The 17,217-nt window shown below is 42.2% G+C and overlaps 1 protein-coding gene across 5 annotated transcripts in view; it reads right to left on the bottom strand.

The window, feature by feature from the left end:
* LOC134346691 (uncharacterized) overlaps positions 1-16,837 on the bottom strand; it is a 40,344-nt gene extending 23,507 nt beyond the window's left edge. The window contains exons 1-4 of one of the 5 annotated variants that reach the window (XM_063048217.1): positions 16,615-16,837; positions 9,448-9,837; positions 9,044-9,184; positions 17-90 (exon numbers count right to left, since the gene is read on the bottom strand). In XM_063048217.1, the coding sequence (XP_062904287.1) occupies positions 17-90; positions 9,044-9,184; positions 9,448-9,837; positions 16,615-16,621 (612 nt within the window). In that variant the 5' untranslated portion in view covers positions 16,622-16,837. Of the gene's footprint in view, positions 1-16; positions 91-9,043; positions 9,185-9,447; positions 9,838-10,229; positions 10,469-11,348; positions 11,406-16,614 lie in introns of those variants that run through there. The other 4 variants (XM_063048216.1, XM_063048215.1, XM_063048214.1 and 1 more) reach the window with 4 other exon arrangements.
* Between the last annotated feature and the right edge of the window lie 380 nt (positions 16,838-17,217).

Genomic DNA, 17,217 nt, shown 5'->3' on the forward strand with positions numbered 1-17,217 from the left:
TTCACTGCCTGCTTACCTCATCCAGCTCCTCTCGTGAAACTCCATTAGACTGGGCAATCTTTTCTGTTGTGTCCGACTTACGACCACAACCTGTTGTAAAACAGCTAGTCAGCAGCAGAATTTCTGACATTGTGCATTAATTCAGCTCAAAAAAATTGTATCATAAACAAGTCCTACAGAAAAAGATGACACAGAGCAAGTGCAGACACTGGAAATCTGGAGCAACACACACAAAGTGCTGGAGGATCTCAACGAGTCAAGCAACATTTTTTTGAGGGGAAATAAACAGTCTGCAGAGACTGTTCATTTTCCTCCACAGATGCTGCCTGACCCGCTGAGCTCCTCTGACATTTTGTGTTTACAGAAAGTCATGTTGCAACGAACAGACAAATAAGACATCAATTCACAAAATATAGCACATGCTAGACTCTTGCACAGCCACTATCTTTCCACAGGGTGACGGGAGAGCTTTGCAGATGTTATCTGTACACTCCATCACTGCCTCCCTTCCGGGGCTGAACTTGATCTCTTTTTCTTATAATAATAATGTTCAATGGTGGATTTCAGACCAACATAAAGAGCATTACTGCCCCCTACTGAGTATCATTCAATCTCAAACACGAGGAATCATTTCGAGTCTCACCCTCCCACTCCTACTTTCAAATCTCTTACTAGCTCTACTTTCAGTTAGTACTGACGAAGGGTCTTGACCCAAAACGTCGACTGTACCTCTTCCTAGAGATGCTGCCTGGCCTGCTGTGTTCACCAGCAACTTTATGTGTGTTGCTTATCATTCAAGCTCACCAGGTCTTGTTCTCGAAAGTTTTCCTCAACCATCTCTTTCATATTTTTTTGTCACTACAACTCCGCATTAAAACTCTTGTCCATTAGCTAACAAACTTCTAGCATTCCACTGTAATAAAAGAAAAAAGAGAAAAAAAAGAAGATAAATAAAAAGAAAAAAGAAAAAAAACATTAATATCTCTTCTTTAAAGTCTGAATGTTATTTAACCCTCCTTTGTAAAGCATCATGAATAAATTCTAGAGTTAAGTCCCTTATCTCTAGATGTATTTCTGCAGCTTTAAAAATAATTTATTTTTTAACATAGAAACATAGAAAACGTACAGCACAATACAGGCCCTTTTGCCCACAAAGTTGTGCCGAATGTGTCTTAGAAATTTCTAGGCTTACCCATAGCCCTCTATTTTTTCCAAGCTCCATGCACCTATCCAAAAGTCTCTTAAAAGACCCTATCGTATCCACACGATAAATGCGGAATCTTAAGTTTTGGTTATATTATATTCCGGTCTGGGTCTCTTTCGAAGCTACCTCTGTTAATAAATTTTCTATCATTTCTTTTCTCGGATCCTCAATTCCTTTATCTTTAAGTAATTTAATTGATAATTTTGTAGTTAAACACACTTTGAGGATTTAGGTACAATTTAGAAAATATTTTGGTTTATTGAGTTTTTCACTTTCCAGTCCCATTTTTTCTAACTATATTTTTAAACCTTCTATGTCTGATGTAGTTTTTAAAGAGTGGAATAGATTGGGTAAAACTGATTTCATGATTTGTTTATTGGAGATAGTCTCTCTTCATTTGAATAACTGTCAGTTATGTATAGCCTACCGAGAACTCACTTATTTCGATATTTACAAATTAGACTTTTTGCATTCTCAACTACATACATTTCCTAAAAGTCCAGATAAAAATTTACTTGATATAATTTTTAATTTGAAACCCTTCCGTAATGCATCTATATCTAATGTTTATGGTATGTTGTTGGGAATGAGAAATATTCCTTTAGATAAGATCAAAAATCTTTGAGAACAAGGTTTAGAGATTTCAATTTCTGAGGACACTTGGAATGAAATTTTTAAATTGGTTAATGTTGGTACATTGGTACATACCCCTCATTGTTATGTGCCTGTCATTCCCTTCTACGATTTAAAGTGGTCCATAGAGCCCATATGTCTAAAGATAAGCTGTCTCATTTTTATTCGGATATATCTCCCTATTGTGACGGATGTATTCATGGAGAAGCTTCACTAATCCATATGTTTTGAACTAATCCAAGTCTTGAAAAATATTTGAAGGAAGTATTTCACATTTTTTCGGTGCTTTTTAAAGTAAATTTTAAACCTAATCCTTTGACTGCCTTATTTGGTATTGTTGGAGGAAATGATATTATTTTGGAGACACATGATCAGCATATTTTGGACTTTTTTTCTCTTATATCCAGGAGGGCATTGTTGTTTAAGTGGTTACATGATGTCATGTCTTGCTTAAATTTAGAGAAGATTCACTGTTCAATTTCTGATCCTAGACAAGATTTTTAAACATTGTATGGACCTTTCAGAATTATTTTCAAAATCTTTGATTTGCTATTAAGCACAGATGTTAGTTAATAATATGTTTTATTTTGTGTTAAGGATTTTTTCCTTTCTTTTTTTAACCAAACAGCTGTTTTTTTTATGGTAGTGGGTTTAGATTTTTTGTAAAATAAAATTATCTCTTTTCAGTATTATGTTTAAATTTAATTTATATGGATATGGGGTAATTACACCTCATCTGTGATTTCAATATATTGTAATCGATATATATTATATATCCTACTGTACTCTGTTTTCTTTTATGTAAGAAATTAATAAAAATACTGAAAAAGAAAGAAATTTCTAGGCTTACCTATAGCCCTCTATATTTCTAAGCCACATGCACCTATCCAAAAGTCTCTTAAAAGACCCAATCGTATCCGCCTCCACCACCTTTGCCGGCAGCCCATTCCACGCATTCACCACTCTCTGCGTAAACAGCTTAGCCCTGACCTACTGTACCTACTCCCCAGCACCTTAAACCTGTGTCCTCTTGTGGCAAACATTTCAGCCCTGGGAAAAAGCCTGTGACCATCCACACGATCAATGCCTCTCATCATCTTATACACATCCATCAGGTCACCTCTCATCCTCCGTCGCTCTATAGAGAAAAGGTCGAGTTCACTCAACCTATTTTTATAAAGCATGCTCCCCAATCCAGGCGACATCCTTGTAAATCTCCTCTTCACCCCTTCTATGGCTTCCACATCCTTTCTGTAGTGAGGTGACCAGAACTGAGCACAGTACTCCAAGTGGGGTCTGACCAGGGTCCGATATACCTGCAACATTATCTCTCGACTCCTGAATTCAGTTCCATGGTTGATGAAGGCCAATACACCATACGCCTTCTTAACCACAGAGTCAACCTGCACAGCAGCTTTGAGTGTCCTGTGGACTCGGACCCCAAGATCCATCTGATCCTCCACAATGCCAAGAGTCTTACCATTAATACTATATTCTGCCATTATATTTGACCTACCAAAATGAAACACTACACACTTATCTGTGTTGAACTCCATCTGCCACTTCTCAGTCCAGTTTTGCATCGTATCAAAATCCCTCTGTAACCTCTGACAGCCCTCCACAATATCCACAACACACCCAACCTTTGTGTCATCAGCAAAGTTACTAACCCATCCCTCAACATCCTCATCCAGGTCATTTATAAAAATCATGAAGAGTAAGGGTCCCAGAACAGATCCCTGAGGCACTCCACTGGTGACTGAACTCCATGCAGAATATGCCCTTGCTACAACCACACTTTGCCTTCTGTGGGAAAGCAGAATATGACCCATCTACAAGCACTCAGCCTTCCGTGGGCAAGCCAGTTCTGGATCCACAAAACAATGTCCCCTTGGATCCCATGCCTCCTTACTTTCTCAATAAACCTTGCATGGGGAACCTTATCAAATGCCTCGCTGAAATCCATATACACTACATCTACTGCTCTTCCTTCATCAATGTGTTTAGTCACGTCCTCAAAAAATTCAGTCAGGCTCGTAAGGCATGACCTTATCTTGACAAAGCCCTACTGACTTTTCCTAATCATATTATACCTCTCCAAATGTTCATAAATCTTGCTTCTCAGGATCTTCTCCATCAACTTACCAACCACTGAGGTAAGACTCACTGGTCTATAATTTCCTGGGCTATCTCTACTTCCTTTCTTGAATAAAGGAAAAACATCCGCAACCCTCCAGTCCTCCGGAACCTCTCCCATCCCCATTGATGATGCAAAGATCATTGCCAGAGGCTGAGCAATCTCCTCCCTCACCTCCCACAGTAGCCTGGGGTACATCTCATCTGGTCCCGACAACTTATCCAACTTGATGTTTCCAAAAGCTCCATCACATCCTCTTTCTTACTATCTACATGCTCAAGCTTTACAGTCTGCTGCAAATCATCACTACAATCACCAGATCCTTTTCTGTTGTGAATACTGAAGTAAATTATTCACTAAGTACCACTGCTATTTCCTGCGGTTCCAGAACTGGCTCACCCACAGAAGGCAAAGAGTGGTTGTAGATGGGTCATATTCTGCATGGAGGTCGGTCACCAGTGGAGTCCCTCACGGATCTGGTCTGGGACCCTTACTCTTCGTGATTTTCTGCCCTACTTTTAGATTGTGCTGTGAAATTTACCACATCTGCCATGAAATCAGCAAATTTTAGTTTATCAACGATCAATGAATCCTTTGTTATAAAGCCGTGCACTTCACACACTGGCAGAAATCTGTCCATTTTCTGGATATTAATAGGTCCCATCGATAGTGTTTTTTGTACTTTATGAAGAGTCTCAGCATATAACATGCCCATTTCTCCCAAACACACTGTACTGACACAGCTTTCTTATACACCGGACAGCGTGCATAAGCAGAGCTATGTTCCCCTCTACAATTGCTACATTTTGCCAGATAAAACATAAAATGATCTGCAGATGCTGGGGTCAAAGCAACACTCACAACACGCTGGAGGAACTCAGCAGGTCGGGTAGCATCCGTCGAAAAGATCGGTCGATGTTCCGGCCCGAAACGTCGACCAATATTTTCCACGGATGCTGCCCGACTTACTGAGTTCCTCTGTTTTGCCAAATGCCTTCTCCACAATTACCATAGTCATATCTACTACATATCTTCAGTCTCACACACAGCTGCTACCTGAACAAACGTCTAACACTGTAAAGAAGTAAGGGGAGGAGCGCACATAGACTCCACAAGGCCAGAAGACGTAGAAGCAGATTTAGGCCATTCAGCCCATTCATTCTGCTCCACTATTTTATCATGGCTGATCTATTACATTCTCATCCCCGTTCTCCTGCCTTCTCTCTGTAACCTTTCACACACTGACTAATCAAAAACCTATCAACTGCCACCTTAAATACACTCAATAATCTGGCCTCTACAGCCACCTGAGAGGCTAAAGAAGGATTTAGACATATTAGGAGAATGGGCAATGAAGTGGCAGATGGAATACTGTGTTGGGTAGGATACGTAATGCACTTTGGTAGAAGAAATGAAAGGGTTGACCTTTTTCCAAATGGAGAGAAAATACAAAATAACTGAAGCTCAAAGTGACTTGTGAGTCATTGTGCAGGATTCCATAAAGATTAATTTGCAGGTTGAGTTTATGGTGAGGGAGGCAAATATGATGTTAGCATTCATTTCAAGAGGATTAGAATATAAAAGAAAGGATGTAATGTTGAGATTTTATAAAACACTGGTAAAGTATTATGAGCAGTTTTGAGCCCCCTATCTTAGCAACGATGTGCTGAAACTCAAGAGGGTTGAATGGAAATTCACAAAAATTATTCTAGAATTGAACAACTTGTCATATGAAGAACATTTTATGGCTCTGGCACTATATTGGTTAGAATTCAAAAGAATGAGGGGTGACCTCATTGAAGCTTATCAAATGGTGAAAGGCCTTGATAGAGTGGATATGGAGAAGATGTTTCCCGTGGTGGGAGAGTCTAAGACCGGAGGATACAGCTTCAGAATAGAGGTGTTCTTTTAGAACGTAGATGAGATGGAATTCCACTGGCCAGAGAGTGGTGAATCTGTGAAATTCTTTGCCACAGGCAGACATGGAGGCCAAGCCTTTGCGTATATTTAAGGCAGATGTTGATACATTCTTGATTGATCGGGGCTTGAAGGATTGCAGGGAGAAGGCAGGAGATTGGGGTTGAGAGGAAGATTGGATCAGCCATGATGAAATGGGGGAACACACTTAAAAGTTTTCTGATCCTCCAACTTTCCACTAATTTTTGTGCTGTTATATGCCCTCTGTTTTGCTTTTCTACTGGTTTTAACTTCCCTTGTCAGCCACGGTTGCTTTAGCCTGCCTTTACAATACTTCTTCTTTGGGATGTATCTATCTGAATTGCTCTCAGAAACTCAAACCATTCCTGCTCTGCTGTCATCCCTGTTAGTGACCCCTTCCAATCAACTTAAGCCTCTGTAGTTCCCTTTACTGCACTGTAATTCTAATATCTTTGACTTCACCTTCTTTCTCTCGAATTGCAGCATGAATTCTGTCACATTATTATCATCACCTCCCAAGTTTTCCTTTACCTTAAGCTCTAACCAAATCAGTTTCATTACACAACACCAAATCCAGAATGGCTAATCCCCTAGAGGGCTCAACCATAACCTGCTCTAAAAAGCCACCTTGTTGGAATTTTACAAATTCTCTCCCTTGAGATCCAACACCAGTCTGATTTACCCAATCTGCCTGCATATAGAAATCTCCCATGACTATTGTAACATTGCCTTTACTATCTCCTGTTACAATTTGTAGCTCACATCCTGGCTACTGTTCAGAAGGCTGTATATAACTTACAGCAGAGTATTTTTAACCCCTGTAGGTTCTTAACTTCATCTACAATGATTCTACATCTTCCAACCTATGTCACCTTTTACTAAGGATTTGATTTATTTTTTTTTACCAACAGTGCCACATCACTCCCTCTGCCTACCTGGTTGTTCTTTCAGTACAATATGTATCATAGGACTTTAAGCTCTTCTGTACACTGTGTGTGTTCAAATATAACACCTTCAGTCCTGTATCCATCACTGTTTTTGATGTTGTCCCCCTTTTACACTGCAACACATCCCACTGACTGCAATTTTGCCCAATCATCTGCCTGCCCTTCCTGACACTCTCACTACACATTGCCTCTGCTTGCAGCAATGTTATCACTCCAGTTCCCATCCCCACCCCCACCAAGTTAGTTTAAACCCTTTCCAACAGCTCTAGGAAACTGGTTCATAAGGATATTGGTCCCCCTCTGGTTTAAGTGTAATCTGTCCATTTTGTAAACGTCATACCTTCCCCAGAAAAGATTCCAATGATCTAGAAATCTGAAACCCTTACCCCTATACCAGATTCTCAGCCACACATTCATCTACCAAATCATCCTATTCTTATCCTCACTAATGTGAGGCACAGGCAGCAACCCAGAAACTGCTACACAAGTCCTACTTTTCAGCTGTTTATCTAGCTCACTAAAACCTCCCTTTAGAACCTCCTCAATTTTTTGGCCTATGTCATTGATGCCAATATGTCGCAGGGTTTCTGGCTACTCACCCTTCCCTGTTAGGATGTCATTGACCTGATCGAGACGGCTCTGACATTGCACCTGGGCTGTATCATACCAATCGTGCCTCTCTATTGTGTCCACAGAATCTTGTGTCTACTCCTCTAACTATGGACTCCCTTATCACTAGTACAGTCCTGTTCTCCCCCTTCCCTTATGAGCCACAGTGCCAGACTCAGTGCCAGAGGCCCTGTCACCTCGGACACCCCCACCCCGGTATGTCATTCCCCCTCAACTTATTATTGAGAGGGAATTACTTAATACTTATTATTGAGGGGAATGGCCACAGTGGTACTCTGTACTGGCTGCTCATCTCCCTTCCCTCTCGTGACAGTCACCTGCCTCCTGCAACTTATGGGTGATTACCTCCCTATAGCAACCCATCTATCATCTGCTCAGTTTCCCTTATGAGCCAGAGGTCATCGAGCTGCAGTTTCAGTTCCTTAACAGTTTGCCTGAGGAGTTGCAGCTCAGTACCAATGTGGTTATCCGGGAGGCTGAAGGTCTCCCACAGTTCCCACATCTCACACAAAGATCACAACGCAGCCCCTGGAGCCATCCTCACTGCTCTAACTATGAAGAATGAAGAATGATGGTGAAGAATCCAGATACATATCTCACCAAGGCTGTTCTTGCCTAAGCCATAAGCCAAAGCCTCCCTAGTCTTTCACTGGTCCACTGGCACAATGGCCACTTCATTTTGCCCTTACTAGTGACTTTCAACTGCACTACCATTTAACTCATATAGCCTAAATTAACTCTATCTGGCAAAAACTTTTCCCTCATTCAATTCACACTGATAAGCTATCTGTTCTTATTCCACCATGAAACCCGTTTAAACCTTTAGTGTCTACAACTTTTCCCCTACTAAATCATTTTTAACTTGGTCCGTGGATACATCTGGAGGCACTCCAGAGATTACTCCCCAAACCAAAGAAACACACAGAAAATGCTGGAGTAACTCAGCAGGTCAGGCAGCATCTATGGAAAAGAGTAAACAGCCGATGTTTCGAGCCGAGACCCGTCAACCTCCAGCATTTTGTGTGTGTGTGTGTGTGTGTGTGTGTGTGTGTTACTTTGGATTTCTAGCATCTGCAGATTTTCTCGTGTTTGTAACTCCTCAAACCACTATCGTTCCATATAATTCATTGGGTTACTTTCTTTCCTTACATAGTTTTTAACTCTAATGTTTTCTCACGTTCCTTACTATCTTCACAAAACACTGACCATCACACTTCTCAAAGGTCTTGCGCCCACAGTACCTCCTAACGCCCCCAGTATCTCCTAACGCCCCCCACCCACAAACATTAATTAATCTAATCTGATTGATATCAGAAACCGTTCCATATTCAAAACTCAGCCACATATTAAACTCTTCCTTCCTTTTTTTCAGTTAATCCTATCTGCTGCCTCCACCACGAGACGACAATTCGCCGCTTATTTTTCCATTTCCCGGAAGCCTGTCATTCACCTTCCTCTATACAACTCCTTATCACCCAATACCATCACTCCGGTTCGCTACTTCCATCTTCCTCAACACTTCGTGACATCTCTACTGTTCAATCCTTCACTTACCCCAGTGTGTCCTGGCCATCTTCAGGGACAAACAGATGGCGACGACAACGATCACGCCGAGGCAAATGGGCAGAGCTGGGATAAAACCCCGTGGTGATGGCGGAGGCTGTGGAGTAGTTGGGGAAGTAGAGTTCGCCTTTTCTAGACATAAAATTATTCTGATGAACACGACCCAAAGGTCCACTAACGGAGAATTACTTTAATAATTTATGTTAGGTTTCGCTACGATAAATACATTAGTCATGGGAAATTAACCGATTTCGTAATGTATTCGCGGACACATTTATCAAATAAACTCCATTAATGACAGAACATTCTGGTTAATTTGGTCAATAACCTCGACGGGATGAAAATAGACATCGCCGAGACACAAAACTCGCGCTTTCACATCAGTGGTTTCTTACCTGTCCCATTGTGGACCATCAACGACACGTTGTATTCGACGCTGCTGTTCCCACCGCAGTAAACGGATATCGCATACACTCCACTGTCACTGGACCGTAAATCACACAGTAACAAGGATCCGTTGTCGGGATAGAGGTGGACTCGTCCTCTGTGGGAAGGAGTGATAATCAAGCGATCTGAACAATTATAACCGGGTTTGTCGGGATGTGGAGAGCATTGCGTTCGGATCAGTTTCACAAGCGGAGTTGGGTCGGGGTACAGATTCCATTTCACTGTTAGCTCGGAGCCGGGGTCGGGTTTGCAGTAGGAACCAGAGAGAAGGGCAGACTGTCCAACGATGCCGTTCACTTCTCGCTCGCGGACGCTCGCGGCAACGAGGCTTCCAAAGACTGCAACAGAATAACAAACCATAAATGAGTCTCTCTCACACGAAACGACGCCATCCCAACTCCAGACCCCATCTTTCCCAAAGGGGTAAGTCTGATCGTAGGGTCAGCCAGCATCTGTGATCAACACGTACGCGCAAAAATTACTGAGCAATTCAATAAGTCAGGCAGCATTTAAAGAGGGAAATAAACAGTCGACTTTTCCAACCGAGATCCTTCATCAGAACAGATGAAGAGCAGAATACCTTCATCTGTTGACCACCGAACAATAAGATAATAAATACAGCTCGTGGAAAGGGTGGGTCGGGGGTAGGGGGAGGTTTGTGTAGGGAGAAGGGTTGGGTAGGCGCATTCGATGCAACACACTCTGGGAGTATTTTGTAACTTTACATAACCAGGACCTTCCTGGTCACTCCAGCGCATCTTCGGATGTGAAATGTTTCCAAGGTCACAAAGTCGCGGTACCGTCCGGAGTGCTTCCCATACAGCAAACCAACGGGGCTGGGAATGGGGACTGGGAAACTCTGGCCTTCTCGGGTGCATAGGAGTAGACCTCAGCTTTGTAGAACGCAGAAACTTGCCCGGTTTAAATTTCCACCTGTTTTGATTTCTAGCCTATACGAAAACCAGCTTCCCCTCTATCAACTTTATATCTTCTGCAGCCGCGATAAAACAGGCAACACAATAAAGGACTCCTCCTACCCTGGCCGTTCTCACTTCTCTCCGCATACGTTGGTCAGAACATACAAAAGCCAGAGACGTACCACCAAACTCAAGTACAGCGTCTTCCCCGCCGTTATTCAGTCTCTGGAGTGGAACTATCCCCGTTAAGAATGAACTCTACGTCTCTCAGTCAACCTCTTCATAGCGTTTCCAACTTAATGTATCAATCTGCATCGCACTTTCTCTGTAACCGTAACTTTATATTTTGCAGTATGTTACTTTCCTTTTGTACTTCTACCTCGAAGTACTTGTTTATGGCATGATCTGTCTGTGTCGATGGCATGCGAAACAAAGGTTTTTCACTGTTTATCTTTACATGTGACAATAATGAACCAATTACCAATTACCAGGGAAATCCCTCAAACTCGCTGATTTTTTTTCTCTCTGAAGGAAAGCTGCTGTACATTTCAAGTACCGGCAATATTTTTCATATTCACAGTTAAAGCTGCAGTGGTCTCGTTTATCTATGGATGACATCATTGTGAGGCGAAGGGCCTGTTCCCGTGCTGTACTGATCTACGTTAGCGGTATAGTTACTCTATCCTCCCATGCTGGGGAGGCTTGATGGCATGGCATTGCACAGCAATCTTCCTTCAGAGACCCTTTTACACATACGCAAACGGCTCCGAATACCCACACCACTAGGAGCGTGTGTGGCCAAAGGCAGATACCGTTTCTGCTGGAAGTTCAGCATTTACGGCTGAAGCCCAGGACTGCACTTCTCGAATGTATAGGCTTACAACATCAGTATACCGTCCTTAAAAATCCGTTCTCCTCCTCACCTGACTGACCATTTTGCTGATGTCCCAGAAACATTCTCTTAAAATGTGGTGAACCTGAATCGTAAACCCCATTACTATATCCACGGTTGCCGACCGACCTGCTGAGATGTTCCATGTTTGACCTGAGACATTAAGTCTGTTTCTTTCTGCACACTTGACTCCTGTATATTTTCATTCTCGATCTGAAAGATTAACTGTGTCTCTACCACACATACAGCCTGACCTACCGAATATATCCATACTTGACCCGAGACATTAATTCTGTTTCTGTCTCCGAATCTGACTCCTGAATGTTTCTATTCTTGACCTGAAAAAATAACTGTTCCTCTCTGCACAGATATTACCTGACCTTCTGACTATTCCCACCATCTTTTGTTATTAACCCCTGGGTAAACCACTGCAGGGCATTTTTGTTTACCACCCTCATTTCTGGATCTGTACAGACACATAGTTCTGTATCTTAGTTAGTTCCGAAGAAGGGTATTTCCTCATTCCTGGAGTTGGTTGACAATCTCAATTTGTCTGAATGAAACTGCAGCATTTGGAGATCAGAAGCAACCAGTAGCTTCCTGGGACAGTTGGGAATAATCTGTTTTTCAGGTAGTTTGTAAGGGTCAGACTGTATGGGTCAGATGAGATAGACCATAAGACAGAGGAGCAGAATTAGGACATCCAGCCCATCGAGTCTGCTCTGCAATTCCATTATGGCTGATCCCAGATTCCTCTCAACCCCATGCACTTGACTTCCTGCCATATCCTTTGATGCTCTGACCTATCAAGAAACTATTATCTTCCGCATTAATATACCAATGGACTTGGCCTCCATCACACTCTGTGGCAGAGCATTCTACAGATTCACTACCCTCTGGCTAAAAAAATCCTCCTTACCACTGTCCTAAAACGTCACTCTTCAATTTTGAGGCTGTGCCTTCTACTTCTGGATATCCCCACCATAGAAAACTTCCTCTCCACACCCACCCTATCTAGTCCTCTCAAAATTCAGTAGGTTTCAATTGGATCCTCCCACATTCTTCTAAATTCCAGTGAATACAGGCCTAAATCTTCCATGCTCCTCTTATGGTAACCTCTTCATTCCTGGAATAATCCTCGTTGAACTTTCTTTGGACTCTGTCCAATGACAACAATTCCTTTCTGTATTATGGTGCCCAAAACTATTGACAACACTCCTAGCGCAGCATGACTAGTGTCTTATCAAGTCTCAGGATTATCTGCTTCCTTTTATATTGCATTCCTCTTGAAATTATTGCCAACATTGCTCTGACGTCAATTGCTATGAAGTGCTTCGAGAGATTGGTTATGGCACACATCAACCACAGCCTACCGGTCAACCTCGACACTTTGCAATTCGCCTACTGGAGCAACAGGTCAATGGCAGATGCCATCTCTCTGGCCCTACATTCCTCCTTAGAGCACCTGGAGAATAAAGATGCATACGTAAGGCTCCTTTTCATTGACTACAGCTCTGCCTTTAATACCATCAATCCAAAAAAACTGATTCCTAGGCTCTGGAACCTGGGCCTTAGCACTCAGATCTGCAGCTGGATCTTCAACTTCTTCTCAGACAGAACACAGGCTGTAAAAATAAGGGACAAGCTCTCCTCTACAATTACTCTGAGCACCGGTGCCCCACAAGGCTGTGTACTCAGCCCCCTGCTGTACTCACTGTACACCCATGATTGTGTAGCGAAGTTTCCATAAAACTCAATATATAAGCTTGCTGATGACACAACAATTGTAGGCCGTATCTCGGGTAATGATGGATTTGAGTACAGAGAGGAAATTAAGAACCTGGTGGCATGGTGCGAAGACAATAACTTATCCTTCAACATCAGTAAGACAAAGGAATTGATTGTTGACTTCAGAAGGAGTAGCGGACCACATGACCCAACTTACATCAGTGGTGCGCAAGTGGAACAGGTCAAAAGCTTTTAAGTTCCTCGGGGTCAATATCACAAATGACCTGACTTGGTCCAACCAAGCAGAGTTCATTGCCAAGAAGGCCCAACAGTGCCTTTATTTCCTGAGAAAACTAAAGAAATTTGGCCTGTCCCCTAAAACCCTCACTAATTATTATAGATGCACCGTAGAAAGCATTCTTCTAGGGTGCATCACAACCGGGTATAGAAGTTGTCCTGTCCAAGACTGAAAGAAGCGCAGAAGATTGTGAACACGGCGCAGCACATCAGACAAACCAATTTTCTGTCCGTGGACTCACTTTACACCGCACGCTGTCAGAGCAGTGCTGCCAGGATAATCAAGGACATGACCCACCCAACCAACACACTTTTTGTCCCTCTTCCCTCTGGGAGAAGGCTCAGGAGCTTGAAGGCTCATACGGCCAGATTTGGGAACAGTTTCTTTCCAACTGTGATAAGACTGCTGAACGGAGCCTGACCCGGATCTGGGCCATACCCTCCAAATATCCGGACCTGCCTCTCGTTTTTTTTTTGCACTACCTTACTTTCCATTTTTCTATTTTCTATTTATGAATTATAATTTAAATTTTTAATATTTGCTAATTTTTACCATTCTTAATATTCTTAATATTTAATATTTGTAATCCAGGGAGTGGGAAGTGCAGAATCAAATATCGCTGTGATGATTGTACGTTCTAGTACCAATTGTTTGGTGACAATAAAGTATAAATTATAAAGTATTTACCTTCTTTACCTGAGACTCAACCTGTAAATTAACCTTCTGGGAACCTTGCACGAGGACTACTAAGTCCCTCTGCACATCTGATGTTTGAACCTTCTCCCCATTTATTTAGATAAAAGTCTGCACTATTGTTCTTTTTACCAAAATGCATTCTCATACATTTCCCAAAACTATATTCCATCTGCCACTTTTTTGCCCATTCTTTCAATTTGTCTAAGTCCTGCTGCAATCATGTTGCTTCCTCAGTACCACCTACCCCCCCCACCTGTCTTTGGATAGTTAAAATTCTGATTATTAACGGCAATCTGACAGTCTTGTTATTACTATTACTGAAGTATTTCTAATTTCTGATTCAATCTCTCCAATAGCCATGGTGAAATTAGACTTGTATTCTGGATGATCAGGATACATCAGTACATCACCATCACCACCCCTCCGCCTCCCCCCCCCCCCATGGCCCAAAGGACAGGAGTGACCCCGGGTCTCTCCGATAATTGTCTAAATGCATCCAGAGTTTGGCTGCAGTGTTTTGATACTTTTTCATTACCCGAATCTCCTAATTTAGTTCATTGCCCTAGTTTACAAGATTTACAATGAATCCTCAAAACATTGTAATTGTAGCCTCCAGACACGAAGAGATTTTGCAGATGCTGAGGATTTCTCCTGGGCTCAAGATATTGAAGTTATTATTAAGTAGGAAAGCCAACGGCTATATTTTAGTAGGAGTTTGAAGAGACCAAAGACTCAAGCAAATTTCTACAGATTCTGTCATGGACAACATTCTAACTGGGACCAGTACACAGGATCGGAAAAAAACCTGCAAAGGCTTGCAAACTCAGCTAGCTCTATCATGAGCACTAGCCTCTCCACCACCGGTGACATCTTCAAAAAGTGACGTCTCGAAAAGGCAGCATCTGTCATTAAGGACCCCACCACCCAGGACATGTTCTCATTACAACCGTCAGAGAGAAGGTAGAAGAACCTGAAGACACCCAATCACTGTGTTAGGAACAGCTTCTTCCCCTCCACCATCAGATTTCTGAATGGCCCATGAACCCTAACTATGTTGCTCTCTTTTTTGCACTACTTATATTTTATATTTATTATTGTAACTTATAGAATATATTATGTATTGCACTGTAATCCTACCTCAAAACGGCTAATTTCACAACATATGTCAGTGATAATAGACCTGATTCTGAATACCCACAATATGTAGGAGGAACTCAGCGAATTAGGCGGCATCTCGAGAGGGGGAAAACGCTTTTAAAACGTCAACTGTTTACTTCACTCCATAGATACTATCTGACCTTCTGAATTCTGCCAGTAATTTGTGTGTTGTTATATTATGGTCTTGTATTTGTGCTACGGAGAAGGAGAAAGAGAATGATCACGACGCTCACATTAAAATCCCTTCAACCCTTTGTTTCTATAAAGTCATCAGTACGGCAGTTACAGGGTAGAAATGACAAATGACTGTGTAATGTATAATCGTGCTAGCGTCCGGGAGGACCCAGTTGCTCATATGTTTCTGCTCTTGCCCCATAATATTTTCAAGCTCTTTCCCTTCCAGATTCAACTCTCTCTCTTGAAACCCCTGAACTGTTTTGTTTTTGCGCCTTTATCATGTGTTAGTGAACCAAATTAAAGGGTTCAGCGGTTTGTTAAACATCGTTGAAATACAAAAATCCCTCTCAATGCAAAAAAAAGTACCTCTAATCTTCCTTTCACCTGATTTGGACCATTACTGATTTACCTCAACCTCTCTAACTGCTGTAGGAACTCAAGGTGTCAGGCAGCAGCTGCGGAAGAAACGGGGTGAGAAATGTCAACCATCTATCTGCCTCCATAGATGCCAACTGGACCGCCGTATTCCTCCCGTGGATTTTTTTCTGCTTCAGATCCCAGCATCCGCAGTCTCCTGTGCCCCTCTCTTTCTGTACCCGCTGTCGGTCCAGATTGTTCGAGATTCATAGTTAATTTATGAAAAGAAGTTAATCTTAGGATGTTCAGCTGACTAACAGAGAAGGAAGGTCTGTGTGCTCGTGTGTGTATCTATATGGGTGCGCGTTCGCGTGTGAACTATGTCCTGTGTGTGCGGGGGTCGGGCGAATGTGAGGGCAGAGGGGTGGCTGGAATCTGGAAGAATGGCATTGGTCTAGATTTTCAAGGACTTTGTGTCAAAAACTGCTTTGGAATAGAACTGGGGATCCGGAATCCGGAGTCCGGGCCGAGCAGTCTCTGTGGAGTCAAAGAAACGTCGACCACCCCTCTGCCTCCACAGATTCTGGTCGGGCCGCTGAGTCGCTCCAGCAGTTTTTAACCCTTGAAGAGCCCGGCTTCAACCATGAACCTCCTCAGTCACTGTTTCATTCCTGCACCAGAAACAAAACTGTTACTGCCCATCCACCTCATCTAATAACAACAAATGTGTCTATTGGACCATCTTACTCTGCACACCGAAAGAGATAAAAGGATATTTATGCGAGTTTTATACCGTCTTTTTACGCCTATTCTGGAATTTATTAATGTGTGTACAGGAAAACAAAGGCTTTTACACATCATCTAAGGTGTATTTCATAAACAATTAACCAACCTTGCATTCATATACCTTCCTGCACATCCTAAATCCTGGCACTAATTGCATACGATTTCGGAAAAAAAAATCATATTAGCTCCTTGCATGTCCTGGGATATATTCAGCGCCTGAAGTGACCACAGGTCAAAAGTAAGATCAGTGTCAACTCGTCGTCCAATTCATTGTAAGTCAAAGGAAAATCGGAGCGCATTTCACCACCTGAAAGTGAGCTATGAAGCATAGTTCAGACTAAAGACACAGCAGATGCTGGAAGCTGAAGCAATGTCCTGATGCAGTGTATCGACCTGGAACTTTGACAATTCCTTTCCCTCAAGGGATGTTGCTGGGTATTTTTTAAAGATTAACTCTCATATTGCACGGGAGTCAAAGAACATTAACAGACATTAAGCGCATCGTTTCTCTGCCATCTCCTCACCGGAGTAACTCACTAGTTCCACGCGCACTTCTCCGCAGTCTTGGAAATATTTCTTCAGAATCAGAATCAGGTTTACTGTCACCGAACTGTAAATTGGCCTTTACTGTTTTTCAGTAGCAGCACCGCGTAAAGACATAACACTGCTACAAATTACAAAATAAATAGTGTTAAAAAGAAATAACGAT

The sequence above is a fragment of the Mobula hypostoma genome, chromosome 5, assembly GCF_963921235.1.
Source record: "Mobula hypostoma chromosome 5, sMobHyp1.1, whole genome shotgun sequence".
Classification (NCBI taxonomy): domain Eukaryota; kingdom Metazoa; phylum Chordata; class Chondrichthyes; order Myliobatiformes; family Myliobatidae; genus Mobula; species Mobula hypostoma.